Source organism: Bidens hawaiensis, unplaced genomic scaffold, assembly GCF_021521415.1.
Source record: "Bidens hawaiensis isolate Kalapana, Puna unplaced genomic scaffold, B.hawaiensis_p1.1 tig00022167_1, whole genome shotgun sequence".
Taxonomy (NCBI): domain Eukaryota; kingdom Viridiplantae; phylum Streptophyta; class Magnoliopsida; order Asterales; family Asteraceae; genus Bidens; species Bidens hawaiensis.
In genome coordinates this window covers 241,368-254,749 of record NW_027493439.1, presented here as the reverse complement: position 1 = coordinate 254,749, position 13,382 = coordinate 241,368, and the positions used below count along the sequence as shown (strand labels likewise).

Sequence of the window (13,382 nt, the reverse complement as noted above, 5' to 3'; positions counted from 1 at the left end):
CATGCTACCAAGGGCGCTGCCTTCTAGGAATCCCCGTTAGTTTGGGTCTTCATCCCTAACAGTATAATAAACTCAAACATGTGTGCACTCGCACCTCCAGACTTGTTTAATGAATATTATGATTACATTGGTCGACAAGTCAATCGAATTACACTAAAATATCTGACACTTTATATAATTTTTATTCAGTAACGTTTATGAATAAATAATTTCCTTTCAGGCATTAATCATTGTGCGCATTCCGTATACAAGAATAATATCATTCTATCTCTCAATTATAAATCTTGCTCAAACCCGGTGTATAGAGCATCTATAATTCTCTATATCTTTCACGAATATCTTCCTTTAGGATCCCATTAAAGAAAATAAAAAAAACGTTGTTTTAACTTCACGCAGATTGTTCTATATTTGATCGAGAGGAAGCAATATTAGTAAGCACCCGTGGCCTAATGGATAAGGCGTTTGACTTCTAATCAGGCGATTGTGGGTTCGAGTCCCACCGGGTGTGTACATTTTTTAAAAAAATTTTGTTATCAAATAAATAACTTATAATCGTTGTGAAATTAACATTCATTAACTAAAAGCTTTTTCTTAAATAGTCAATAAACTTTACAGAACATATTATAAGTGTAAGTCCGGTCACATAAAAACCTTCATACATGATTTGTATTGGTACTAAGGTTACAAACTTACAATCGATCATTCGATCATAATGGATTAACGGGTAGTAGAGTATATTGAGAATAAAACGAGTAAAGAGGATCGAGTATGATCGCATGATTAGAAGTCAGACTCCTTATCCTTCGTCCACTATAAATTAAAACTATAACCCTCAACCACTTAGCCAACACCACTATGTATACACATTAATAAATAGAACCACTAAACATTTTGCTATTTAACCTACCTGTAAGACTAAAGGTGTTAAAAACATAATAAAGTTGTTTATTTTTGTACTTCCCTTCAGTTTTGCATCAACACATCATAATATACAAACAACCTAACTGTGTTCTATCAATTAAGAACATTAAACCTCCATATTGATTGTGCCAACAAATACCAGTCAACCTGAGTCTTTGTAATATAGGTGTAGCTAGTTGGTTTAATATATAATATTAATGCTAATTATTGAGTTAGATAATTATTCTGTCTTTTCTATTCACATTCATGTTCTATGCACTGCTATAGTAAATTAAACATTCAAACCTAACTATAATATAATGCCTTCTGAACAAGACAAGCTACATTCAACCAATAACTTTAAAGGCACTATATCACATTGCTCACATAACTTAACATCACACCAAGAAGTGCATGCAATATATAGAAATTAAAAACATACATTTTTTTTCACCTTTATGATTGATAAATCAAAATTGCATTTTTCAAATTGTAACACATGATATACCATTTATTCTTATGATCACTCGTAATCGAATGTTCAAACTGAACTATAAATCGATAATTCGAAAACAATACAATGATCTCATCTGCTAATCTCTTTGGTTTTGAGTTTGGAATTGCACAAGATTATATGAAGGAATGTTGTAACCACTAAAGCTTTGCTCATGAATATTATTGTCACCTATGGATGGTGGAATAATATTCGGAAGAAGTCCATAGTTTTCGGTGAAATTTTCGGAATCCCAACCTCCAAGGAAACCTAAGAATGTATTGCTTGAATTTAACCATCCTACTGGTGGATCTTCAAACTCTTTGTTATAACCGTACCCGGAATAATATGTTGAGCTTGCAACATTATTCAATTGTGTATGATCAAACAAATGATGCATACTAGAATATTCCAAAGGAGAACTTGATGAACCTTCAATGTAATGATTATTAGGGTTTGTTGAAAACCCTAAATCATCATTAGGGTTTGCTCTAAACACTTGCTTTGATTTTGTTTTCTCTCTTGTTCTCTCTCTTGCTCTTGCTCTTGCCTTGTCCCTCAATTCCCTAGCGATTAATTCGCTTTCGGTGGGCTTTTTCGATTGTTTACCTTTGTTCGAAGTAGCATCGAATTCGATACCTGAATCAACTTCACAATCCGAAAGCGATTCGCAGCTTTCGATATTCTCTCTAGCCACACTTGGTTTGGTCTTTTTTAACTTGACATGACTTTCAGAGACTTCATCTATTGCTTTCTTGGACTTGCAAAAGAGCCACTCAATGGTTTTACTTGCTTTATCAAACCCTAAGATATCTTGAAGGCCAAAAAACTTATGAGCAATATTGAGAGACAGTCTCATTCTTCGGTCTCTAAGGCCTTGCGCGGTATGAATCTTGCTATGCCTGTCCGTCTTACCGGCACTTCTTTTCTTCCTTACGCGTTTAGTTTTCGTCGTTTTTGAAGGTGAAGGCGGTGGCTCGTTCGCAGTGCTACTTATCTTGTGCTGATGGCCGTTATTCGGTATTTCATCGAAGAAAGGAGATGGGAACTGCCCGAACACAGGTGCGTCTTCTTCGTAGTTTGATTCAAGGTTTTCATGATTGGATTCATTGTTGTTTGATGAAATTATGTATTCCATATTCAAATGTAGAGTGAGTGAGAGGGAGAGTGACCGAGTGAGATGGGCTATTGCTACATTTGCATGTACTATAATTTTCCAAATTTATAATCATAATAAAAAATAGATGGATTTAGCAAAGGTGTGTAGTAAGAGTTCATGTGGTTGATATTATTGATGCATAGTGGGAGATATTAAAGAGGCATTAAGTTGATAGGTGTAGAGATGTGGCCAAGTCTAGGAATGGTTATAATGTCAAGAGTACAGTTATTTATAGGCTATTCAGAGACAATCAATTAGCCTTAGCTAGCTAGTGTGATGAGAATGACAACTTATCACACTCTTTGACAGGTTGAGTGACTCAAAAAGAATCTATCTCGCTTCATATGTGAAATTCACATGTATATGATGCATACACATACATATACACAAGTGTGTTAATCTCAACTGGTTAGTTAAAGCAAGCAATTCATGTGTTCAGAACATAGCATAAGCTCTCTAACTAGTAAACATAATAGTATCAACGCCGAAGAACAAAACATAAATGAGAAGATTCTATGATGGAGAATAAAACTAAAACATATTATGGATCCATCAATGGTGATCACTCAAGTCCCGATCGATAAACAAACACGAATTAAACAACTAACTTTTCGTTTATATTAATCAAAAAAATATAACTCAAAAAACTGATTACAACTTTTGAACCATAACTCGGTTTGATTCTTGATAAACCCTAAGTTGGATGCATCTAATCTTTTCTTGACAATTCTTAACTTAATTGCCCCTATTTATAATGTTAACTCTGTTGGGTTTTATACAAGGTTATCAAAGTTTCAAGTTAACCATTTTAACATGAAAACGCAACGGAAGCTTAGATTTTAAAACATGTTAATGAACATACCATTATGTTAAAACTAAAACCCAAAGAACAAGGATCAAAATTACAAGAACAATATGCTCACAAAATGTAAATAGTACCTTCTTCTACCTTTAGAAGAACAAGTGGATTGTTGAAGGGATGGTGGATGAATGACAAGCCTCCAAAGAAGAAGACCTCAAGAGTGTGATACCCCAAGCTATTTGTGACAACACCAAGTTGTTTTGCTAGGATTAGGAACACCAAAACAAGCTCAAAAGCCCCTTTATTTTCTGCCCAAAAGGGCCGTAGGTTTTGGAGAGTGAGAGAGAGAGAGCTTGCTTGCTACACTTGAGAAAAGGATTCAAAAATTGCATGTATATCCATTGGAGGATCAAAAGAAGAAGTCTTTATAAAAAACTAAAGAGCATCTTGTGTTTGATTGGGTAAAACCACCACCCCACATGGGTGGCCGGTTTTGTATATATATATATATATATATTTTTTTTTTGTTTTGTTTTAACAATTAAAACATCTCCATCTCATACTTTATAAAACTAATTTTATAAAACATACATGCTATCTTAATTATTTAACCAATTAAATAATTAATTTATATATAAATAAATTATCCAGATAATTTATTTAAATCATCAAGTGTAATTATTTAGAAAACCAATTTTCTAATTGCGCAGTGTTCGGTATTCGTTTAAGTGATCAAATCACTAAAAGAATACATTTGGTGTTGTCTAGCTTGTTATTGGGTATGACCCGACTTGGATCAAACACAGTTAGCCACATTAGTATAAGTATGTGTCTCGGGCATATGTAATTCCAACAATCTCCCACTTGCACGAGATACATAGAAAATTAATGCAAGTGGTGAATACCGCCTAACAACAGTTCACCACCCCTAATGTGTTTGACGAAGTGCCATTCAATAACATCATTCCTTCAAGTCCCTTACTTGATATGATTTAGGTGAATCTATCATTATATCCCTCTGTTACTAGATATCATGTTGAATCTAAGAGACATAGGTGATCATTCTCTTTACAATTCAACTTTATCAGGCCTTAGACATCTAAACTCTCAACACATAAGAGGAACAAATTCCGTCTTGACTGTATACGCCTCTCACTATCACTTTATACTCCACCCGAGCTCATCCTTATGTACCATCTTTTACGAATAGCGAAGGGGAGAGTCAAAGTGTAATACTCGGTGAAAATCAAGGCCCAGTATACATCTCAGGTCTAAGGATAATATGAAATTCTCCTTTACTCAAAATTACTAATGATCAGGTCCATCGACTCCATGTAGTAATATTGAGAGCGGGTCAGTCCAATATTTGTATCCCGCAAATATCTATGAACCTTGGCAGCAAACCTATGCTCCATATTCATTCCTTATGAATATCCACCAATCCTAGTTCATAATAGTCTTGCTTCATATTTGTTCCCACAAATGTGATCGACTACGGACTTTTAGAATAAGATAACTTATTCATGGATTAAACATGCAAAATTAGAATTTAACTCAAGATTCCATAATCATATAAAAGTTAAATTACAAAAGTCTTTTAAACGTAAATACAAAATAGATCAAATCCAATTACTAGAATATCGAAGTCCTAAGCCACTCGCATGACGCTCATGTTTCGGTCTTTCTAGGAGCTTCGTGAATGGATCCGCAAGATTTTGATCAGTTCCAACTTTGCGAATACATATCTTTCCTTTTTCAACTTCATCCCTTATGTAGTTGAATCTCCGCTCTATGTGCCTTGTCTTTTGGTGCGAACGAGGTTCCTTGATTTGTGCAATCGCACCCTCGTTGTCACAAAAGATTTCTAGGGGGTCTTGAATGGTAGGGACCACCCCTAGATCAGTAATGAATTTCTTCAACCATGCAGCTTCCTGAGCTGCCAATGAAGCGGCGATGTATTCTGATTCTGTAGTGGACAATGCTACCACTTCCTGTTTTGAGCTCTTCCAAGAGACAGCTCCTCCATTAAGAGTGAACACATACCCAGATTGTGATCGAGAATCATCTCGATCAGTTTGGAAGCTCGCATCCGTGTAACCTTTTATAGCGAGTTCCTCCTCACCAGATCCATATATCAGAAACATATCCTTAGTTCTCCTAAGGTATTTCAATATGCTCTTAACAGCCATCCAATGACTGTTTCCTGGATTCTGTTGGTATCTGCTTGTCATGCTCAAAGCGCATGACACATCCGGTCTAGTACATATCATCGCATACATGATGGATCCTATAGCAGAAGCATATGGGATTTGTTTCATCATCTCTTGCTCACCCTTTGAGCTTGGACATTGAGCTGAACTCAATATGGTCCCTCTTTGAATAGGTACAAAACCTTTCTTGGAGTTTTCCATCTTGAACCTTTTCAAGATCTTATCAATGTATGTACTTTGGTTCAAACCTATCAAGCGCCTTGACCTATCCCTATAGATCTTTATTCCCAAAATATAGGCAGCTTCACCAAGATCCTTGATGGAAAATCTACTTCCAAGCCAAGCCTTAACGCTTTCCATGGTTGGAATGTCATTTCCAAATAGTAGAATGTCATCGACATACAATACTAAGAAGGTAATTATACTCCCACTAGCTTTCTTATACACACAAGCCTCATCAGCGTTTTTGATGAACCCAAAACTTTTGATTTCTTCATCAAAACGATGATTCCAAGTTCTAGATGCTTGTTTCAATCCATAGATTGATTTCTTTAACTTGCATACTTTATTAGGATGTTTCGGATCGACAAAACCTTCAGGCTGAACCATATAGACATCTTCCTCAAGATATCCATTTAGGAAAGCGGTCTTGACATCCATTTGCCAGATTTCATAATCATAATGTGCAGCTATGGCAAATAATATCCTAATAGACTTTAGCATTGCCACAGGCGAAAAAGTTTCATCATAATCAACCCCTTGAGTTTGAGTGAAACCTTTAGCTACAAGTCTCGCTTTATAAGTATCCAAGTTTCCATGCATATCAGTTTTTCTTTTGAAAACCCACTTACTTCCAACAGCTTTGGAATTGAGTGGTGGTTCAACCAATTCCCAAACTTGGTTGTCATACATGGATTGCATCTCAACGTTCATGGCTTCAAGCCATTTGTCACAATCATTCTTGGACATTGCATCACGGTATGTGGTTGGTTCATCCGAATCTACCACGTAGCAACCTTCTACAAAAAATCCATATCTTTCAGGTGGATTGCTAACTCTACCAGATCTGCGAACGTTTTGTGTGTTTTGATCAACCACTTGATCACTTTCAACAACCTCTTGTTGAGTGCTAGTATCAACCAATTGTGTATCATCTTGTGATTCTTGATCCTCATCAAATTTCACTGTTCTACTATTAGTTCCTTCCTCAAGGAACTTAGTTTCCAAGAACTTACCCTTTCGAGCAATAATAACATTTTGCTCACTAGGGTCGTAAAAGTAATATCCTATATCATCTTTAGGATAACCTATAAAGATACATTTAGTGGATCGGACTTCTAATTTGTTTGGGGTGTATTGCTTTACATAAGCTTCACAACCCCAAACTCTTAAGAATGATAGCGATGGAGCCTTTCCATGCCATATTTCAAAAGGTGTCTTCTCCACTTTCTTGGTTGGAGCCATATTCAATATGCGAACAGCGGAAAGTAAAGCATAGCCCCAAAATGATAGAGGTAAAGTGCTTCTAGCCATCATCGATCGAACCATATCTAATAGGGTACGATTTCTCCTTTCAGACACACCATTATGTTGTGGTGTTCCAGGTGGAGTAAGTTGTGAAATAATTCCACAACTCTTAAGATGATCTTGAAAAACACCACTTAGGTATTCACCTCCTCTATCACTACGAAGTACTTTGATTGTGGTCTTGAGTTGTCTTTCTACTTCAGTTTTGAAGTCTTTGAACATTTCAAAAGCTTCATCTTTGTGTTTCAATAAGTACACATAACCATATCGACTATAATCGTCAATAAAGGTAATGAAGTATCTTTCACCATTCCTAGTCATTGGTCTAAAAGGACCACATACATCCGAATGTATGATACCCAATAATTCTTTTGACCTTTCAAAAGTTTTATTAAAGGGTTGCTTTGTCATTTTGCCTTGTAAACAAGATTCACATACATCAAATGAATCATACTCATTTGTTTCTAGAATACCACTCTTGCGAAGAGTTTGCATGCGATTCTTGCTTATATGTCCAAGGCGACAATGCCAAAGATAGGAATCACCCAAGTCCTTCTTGAGTTTCTTGGTGCTGACATTGTACATTGAACTACTATGTGACATACCACTTTGATCTATTTCATATATACCATTCATGGGTATAGCTTTAAAATAAAATATGCCATTCATCAAAACATGAATATCATAATCAATAAACTTAAGATCAAAGCCACATTGTTTTAAAAGAGACACGGAAATAATGTTTCTCCTTAACTTAGGAGCATACAAAACATTCTTCAAAATTACTTCCAAACCACTTGGAAGATTTAATATGTAGTCTCCTTGGGCTTGGACTTCAACTCTTGCTCCATTGCCCATAAAGAGACTAATGTCCCCTTTATTGAGTTGTTTACTTCTTTTGAACCCCTGCAACAAATTGCAAATGTGAGTTCCACATCCGGTATCAAGTACCCATGTATTTGAAGAAATAACATTTAGTTCAATATGTATAGTAAAGATAATACCTGAGGTATGCCCCGCATCCCTCTTATCTTTTAACGCATTGAGATAGGTCGGACAATTCCTTTTCCAATGACCTATCTCTCCACACTCAAAGCATGGATCTTGCGCCGCAACCTTTTGCTTCTTTTCCTTCGGTTTGGTGGGCGTGATGGCTTTCCTCTTTCCCTTTCCTTGGACGTGGCCCTTGCCCTTAGCAACACTTGCTTTGGGGTTGGAGTTATGTCCCCTTTTTCCTTCATTGATTGTTAGAACGGGTAAAACATTTTTACCCATTCCCGCTTCGGCCGTTCTTAGCATTGCGTGAAGCTCACCAATGCTTTTGTCCCATCCATTCATGTTATAATTCATGACAAAGGTTTCAAACCTTTTGGTCAAAGAGTTGAGGATCAAATCCGTAGCCAACTCATTAGACACGGGACAATTCAACCTACGAAGCTTTTCGATGTAGCTTTTCATCTTTAGGACATAAGATGAGACGCTTTGGGTTTCCTCCATACGACATGCATGAAACGCTCGAACCGTTTCGAAACGTTCCGCTCTAGCTTGTTGAAGGAACATTTCCTTCAATTGAGTTATCATGTCGTATGCCCCATGATGCTCGAAATCCTTTTGGATTTCGGGAATCATAGTCCCTAACATGAGGCAAGAGGCTTGCACCGAATCTTTGGTGTACTTGACCCAATTGTTATACGCCTCCTCATCTTCCACGTTAGGCTCGTCGGGAATGGGATCGTCTAAGACATATGATATCTCTTCTTGTTTGAGAACTATTCTCAAGTTGCGATACCAATCCATAAAGTTATTATGGTTTAGACGATCCTTTTCAAGGATGGTTCTTAAGGATAGGTTACGGGTGTTATGGGTAGAGGTGTTTGCATTGTTAGCGGCCATCTACAAAATTTAACAAAGTTTTATTTTAGTATTATAAACAATTTAATTATTAATACCCTTTTATTCCAGATTTTAAAATAATAATTAAATTCTAGAATCCAACGATAAATCAAATTTCGGTTAGGTGACCTTTATCCCGTTATTTGATTTAACAAGGTAGTCAACCTTGACAATTGCAACCCTTTGCAACTTCTAGAGGTATGGGACCATTCGAAATTCTTATTTCGTGTTGGCATGTTTATCCCATCAACACCATTAGATCCCATGCTTAGGTGACCTTTATCACATGGTTTCCAATTCAAGTCGTCCTACTTGTATAAACATGTAAGATTAACATACAATTGGTTAGGTGACCTTTATCCCATAAATATGTTAATATTACCCTAAGTATATTAGTTTGCTAAAAATGGTTAGGTGACCTTTATCCCATTTAAAGTTCCCTAATACGTTAAGTGTCATACAAAAGGATGGTGTTAGACTTGTTTCCTTGGTAATTATGAAAAAGGGATTTTTAAATTTTCAAATATTCTAGTTGAAAAACATTATGCCATACCCTAACATGCATTTAGTAATATGGCGATTTTTGAAAACCAATTTTCAAGGTTCTAGTTATAATAAAACCAATTTTATTATAAGTGAGTGATCGCTTAGTTTTAATAAACCCATTTAATTAAACTAATTGACGCGATATTACCAAATATATATTAGAACCCGTTTTATGCTAGTTGTCGTTCCTATGTGACGGTTTGGATATCCTAATATCTATCAACCACACATTACAATAAGTAAAACAAACAACCAAGCATACACATGCAAAATATAGTCATAACCGAAAACCGCTAAATTTGACCATACTTGTTAGCCGAAACAAGTATAGGTCATAAGTCACACCTAAGGGACAAAACATGACACAAGGATGGAATGTTGACTCCCACTTGATCTTGCATCCAAATGCTTCAAGTATCCTTTCCAAGTTGTTGTGTTCTTGTTGGGCTTGTTAATGGGCTCCAAACTTCCAAAAGTCTTCTTGGCCCAAGAGTGAAATTTATGGGCTTAATGGGCTTGAATCCCATGATGGGCCGGTGAGGCCCAACAAGCCCAAAATTTCGGTCCAAGGCCCAAATCCACCAATTCTTGCATCTTCAATTTTTACAAAATGTATCCTAATACATATTTTTCTAAAAAAAAAGGAAAATGCAACTAATCTATTTATTACATACCAATTTATGAATAAATAAATTACACAAGCCTAAGATTATGAATTATTACAACCATATTGAATAATAAACATAATCAACATACACAAAACAACAATCAACACATCCAAGGTCTAGGTTTCGGTTATGACACATCCAAACATACCAAATGTTCTAAGCATGCAACCTAAGCAACCATTGCCCAAAATCACAAAACCAAAAGGTGCCCCCCCCCCCAAGAGGCTACGGCCACCCCCCCCCCCCCCAAATTTTACAATTTTGATATTTCAACATCCATAATGTTAAATGGTTTCCTAAGATCTTTCCATGCATGTCAAGATCTTACAAAACCATGAGGGGTAAAATCCACCAAATTTTCGGACCCCTTTTTCACCCATGAAAAAACCCGAAATTTAGGAACATGTAAGGAGCATAAGTCCTTGTAACCGGCTCTTGATGCCATTGTTGGGTTTTATACAAGGTTATCAAAGTTTCAAGTTAACCATTTTAACATGAAAACGCAACGGAAGCTTAGATTTTAAAACATGTTAATGAACATACCATTATGTTAAAACTAAAACCCAAAGAACAAGGATCAAAATTACAAGAACAATATGCTCACAAAATGTAAATAGTACCTTCTTCTACCTTTAGAAGAACAAGTGGATTGTTGAAGGGATGGTGGATGAATGACAAGCCTCCAAAGAAGAAGACCTCAAGAGTGTGATACCCCAAGCTATTTGTGACAACACCAAGTTGTTTTGCTAGGATTAGGAACACCAAAACAAGCTCAAAAGCCCCTTTATTTTCTGCCCAAAAGGGCCGTAGGTTTTGGAGAGTGAGAGAGAGAGAGCTTGCTTGCTACACTTGAGAAAAGGATTCAAAAATTGCATGTATATCCATTGGAGGATCAAAAGAAGAAGTCTTTATAAAAAACTAAAGAGCATCTTGTGTTTGATTGGGTAAAACCACCACCCCACATGGGTGGCCGGTTTTGTATATATATATATATATATATATTTTTTTTGTTTTGTTTTAACAATTAAAACATCTCCATCTCATACTTTATAAAACTAATTTTATAAAACATACATGCTATCTTAATTATTTAACCAATTAAATAATTAATTTATATATAAATAAATTATCCAGATAATTTATTTAAATCATCAAGTGTAATTATTTAGAAAACCAATTTTCTAATTGCGCAGTGTTCGGTATTCGTTTAAGTGATCAAATCACTAAAAGAATACATTTGGTGTTGTCTAGCTTGTTATTGGGTATGACCCGACTTGGATCAAACACAGTTAGCCACATTAGTATAAGTATGTGTCTCGGGCATATGTAATTCCAACAAACTCTAACTTAATTAACAAGAAACCTCATAACCCTAACATGATCATTAAACAACCCATTATAAACCCCTTTTAATTCTTGGGTTGGGCCTTACATTCAGGCCAAACAACAATTAGGCCAACAATCCCCCCCCCCCCAAATTGTTGTACCAGACTCGCCTCCTAATTTTCGACTTGAAATAAGTGGGTCTTTAACTTCACGTTTGTCATTCTTTTTCTGTTGATTCTACCGAGACATATCTTAATATCTTGCAATGTTCTTTGGGCTTCACTTGGCTTGAAGAAACACTTGCTTTTTTAGATCCTTACATGTTTATCCTTGGGCTTGAGTCACTTTATTGACCGGGCTTTTAGTTTCTTGAACACTCGTTTTTGGACTTTGTATGTTAGAACTTGTTTTTTTGATTGGAATCTAACTAGTACTCAGCTTGTCTTCTTTCAGTCTAAACCTTTGAAGATCTCGACCTGCAAAATTCTTTAGTTCAATTCTAGTTTGTTTACCTAGACTTGTTATCTTGAGGCCAATCTTGTACAATCGGTTCTTGGTCCTTATCACCTTTATCAAAAGCGCACATGTATCATCTTTAATTGTTAGCAAATCGTGTTTCATGTGAATATCGCATCCATCTTTTGTTGCTTGACCAAGACTTATAATATTGCATTGTAAGCTCGGGATGTATTAGACATCAGTCAACAGGCGATGCTCCCCCGTTTTCCCTTCAATAAGGCCAACCATTTTCCCCAAATATCAATAGAAGATTCATTTCCAAAGTTCACCTTTCCCGTTACACGTTCATTCAACAAAAATACGTTTTATTTCCCGTCATGTGATACGATGCTCTGTTGTTGAGATACCAAGCATCTTTCTCCGTCGGTTTGGTTCCAAAATGCTATGGAATCAAACCTTATTCATTCATAAAACCCATTTTTTGATCACCTTTTATAATAAATAAAGATGGATCAATATAAAAAAATTTGTTCAAATTAGATTTTTCATTTTCTTCATACATTCCGGGCACATAGACGCAAAGTAACCAAACTCATCACATTGGTAATACTGAACCTATGATCTAACATTTCTTCTCCTTTGACGATCATTCGTCGACTCGTATGCCTTGACCCACGATGTTGACATCCATTTTCATGGCCTCTTCCACGTCCTCGTGAACTCGACCAACCTCTACCTTGGCTACCGGACTGACCATACAATTTACTTTTATAATTGCTTTTGATCGACTGAAAAGTAAGTGCGTTCTGTCCCTCGTAGACGTTCCTCTAACGCCTCAAGTCTTCCAAAAGCATCTCTAAACATTATACTATCGAGATCAACACTTTGCTTGACTAAGGCTATGAGTTGGAAATATTTTTCTGGAACCGCATCCAGTAACTTCTTCACCAAGACTCATTGCCTTTAAAACCATATTTGTTATTTTTCCCGCAAACTGGTCGATAGTCTCGGCCCCAACATATCGTGCCCTCAAAGCCGTCCATATTTCTATAGCATTCTTGTATTGAGCAATCTGAAGAAGAATACCACCTTCCACCACTTAAAACAAATGATTTTGCCGATTTATTCTTTCGTATAAATAGCTGCACCCTCTTCTGGTTTAACAACTTCCCATAGGCCTTGATCATTTAGGATCGCTTCCACCACAATCGCCCATGTGAAGTAAATTGTTCCATTCAACTTTGAAACTTGCAATGATATCCCCCCGCTTGCTTCGGGTTGGATTATCGTATCTTCTCTGTCACTTGCCATTAAAGTTGTTTTTTTTTTCTTCCGCCTGTAAACGCTTAACGGTGTTGAACCCCATTGCTCAACTCCGTTAAAACAAGTACGAACAACT

At 36.3% G+C, this 13,382-nt stretch overlaps 1 protein-coding gene and 1 non-coding gene across 2 annotated transcripts; one reads left to right on the top strand and one right to left on the bottom strand.

The window, feature by feature from the left end:
- The first annotated feature begins 435 nt into the window (after nucleotides 1-435).
- Nucleotides 436-508, top strand: TRNAR-UCU (transfer RNA arginine (anticodon UCU)). The gene has a single exon. It is a non-coding gene; the product is annotated as a tRNA-Arg (tRNA).
- Nucleotides 509-1,493: 985 nt separating this feature from the next.
- LOC143564852 (uncharacterized) lies at nucleotides 1,494-2,901 on the bottom strand. The gene has a single exon (XM_077051997.1). It carries the CDS (start codon nucleotides 2,529-2,531, stop codon nucleotides 1,494-1,496), a length of 1,038 nt encoding a protein of 345 aa, XP_076908112.1. The 5' UTR covers nucleotides 2,532-2,901.
- Between the last annotated feature and the right edge of the window lie 10,481 nt (nucleotides 2,902-13,382).

Bases quoted from the DNA above. Each gene is read 5' to 3' on its own strand.
- LOC143564852 (XM_077051997.1), bottom strand. From the start codon at position 2,531: ATGGAATACATAATTTCATCAAACAACAATGAATCCAATCATGAAAAC.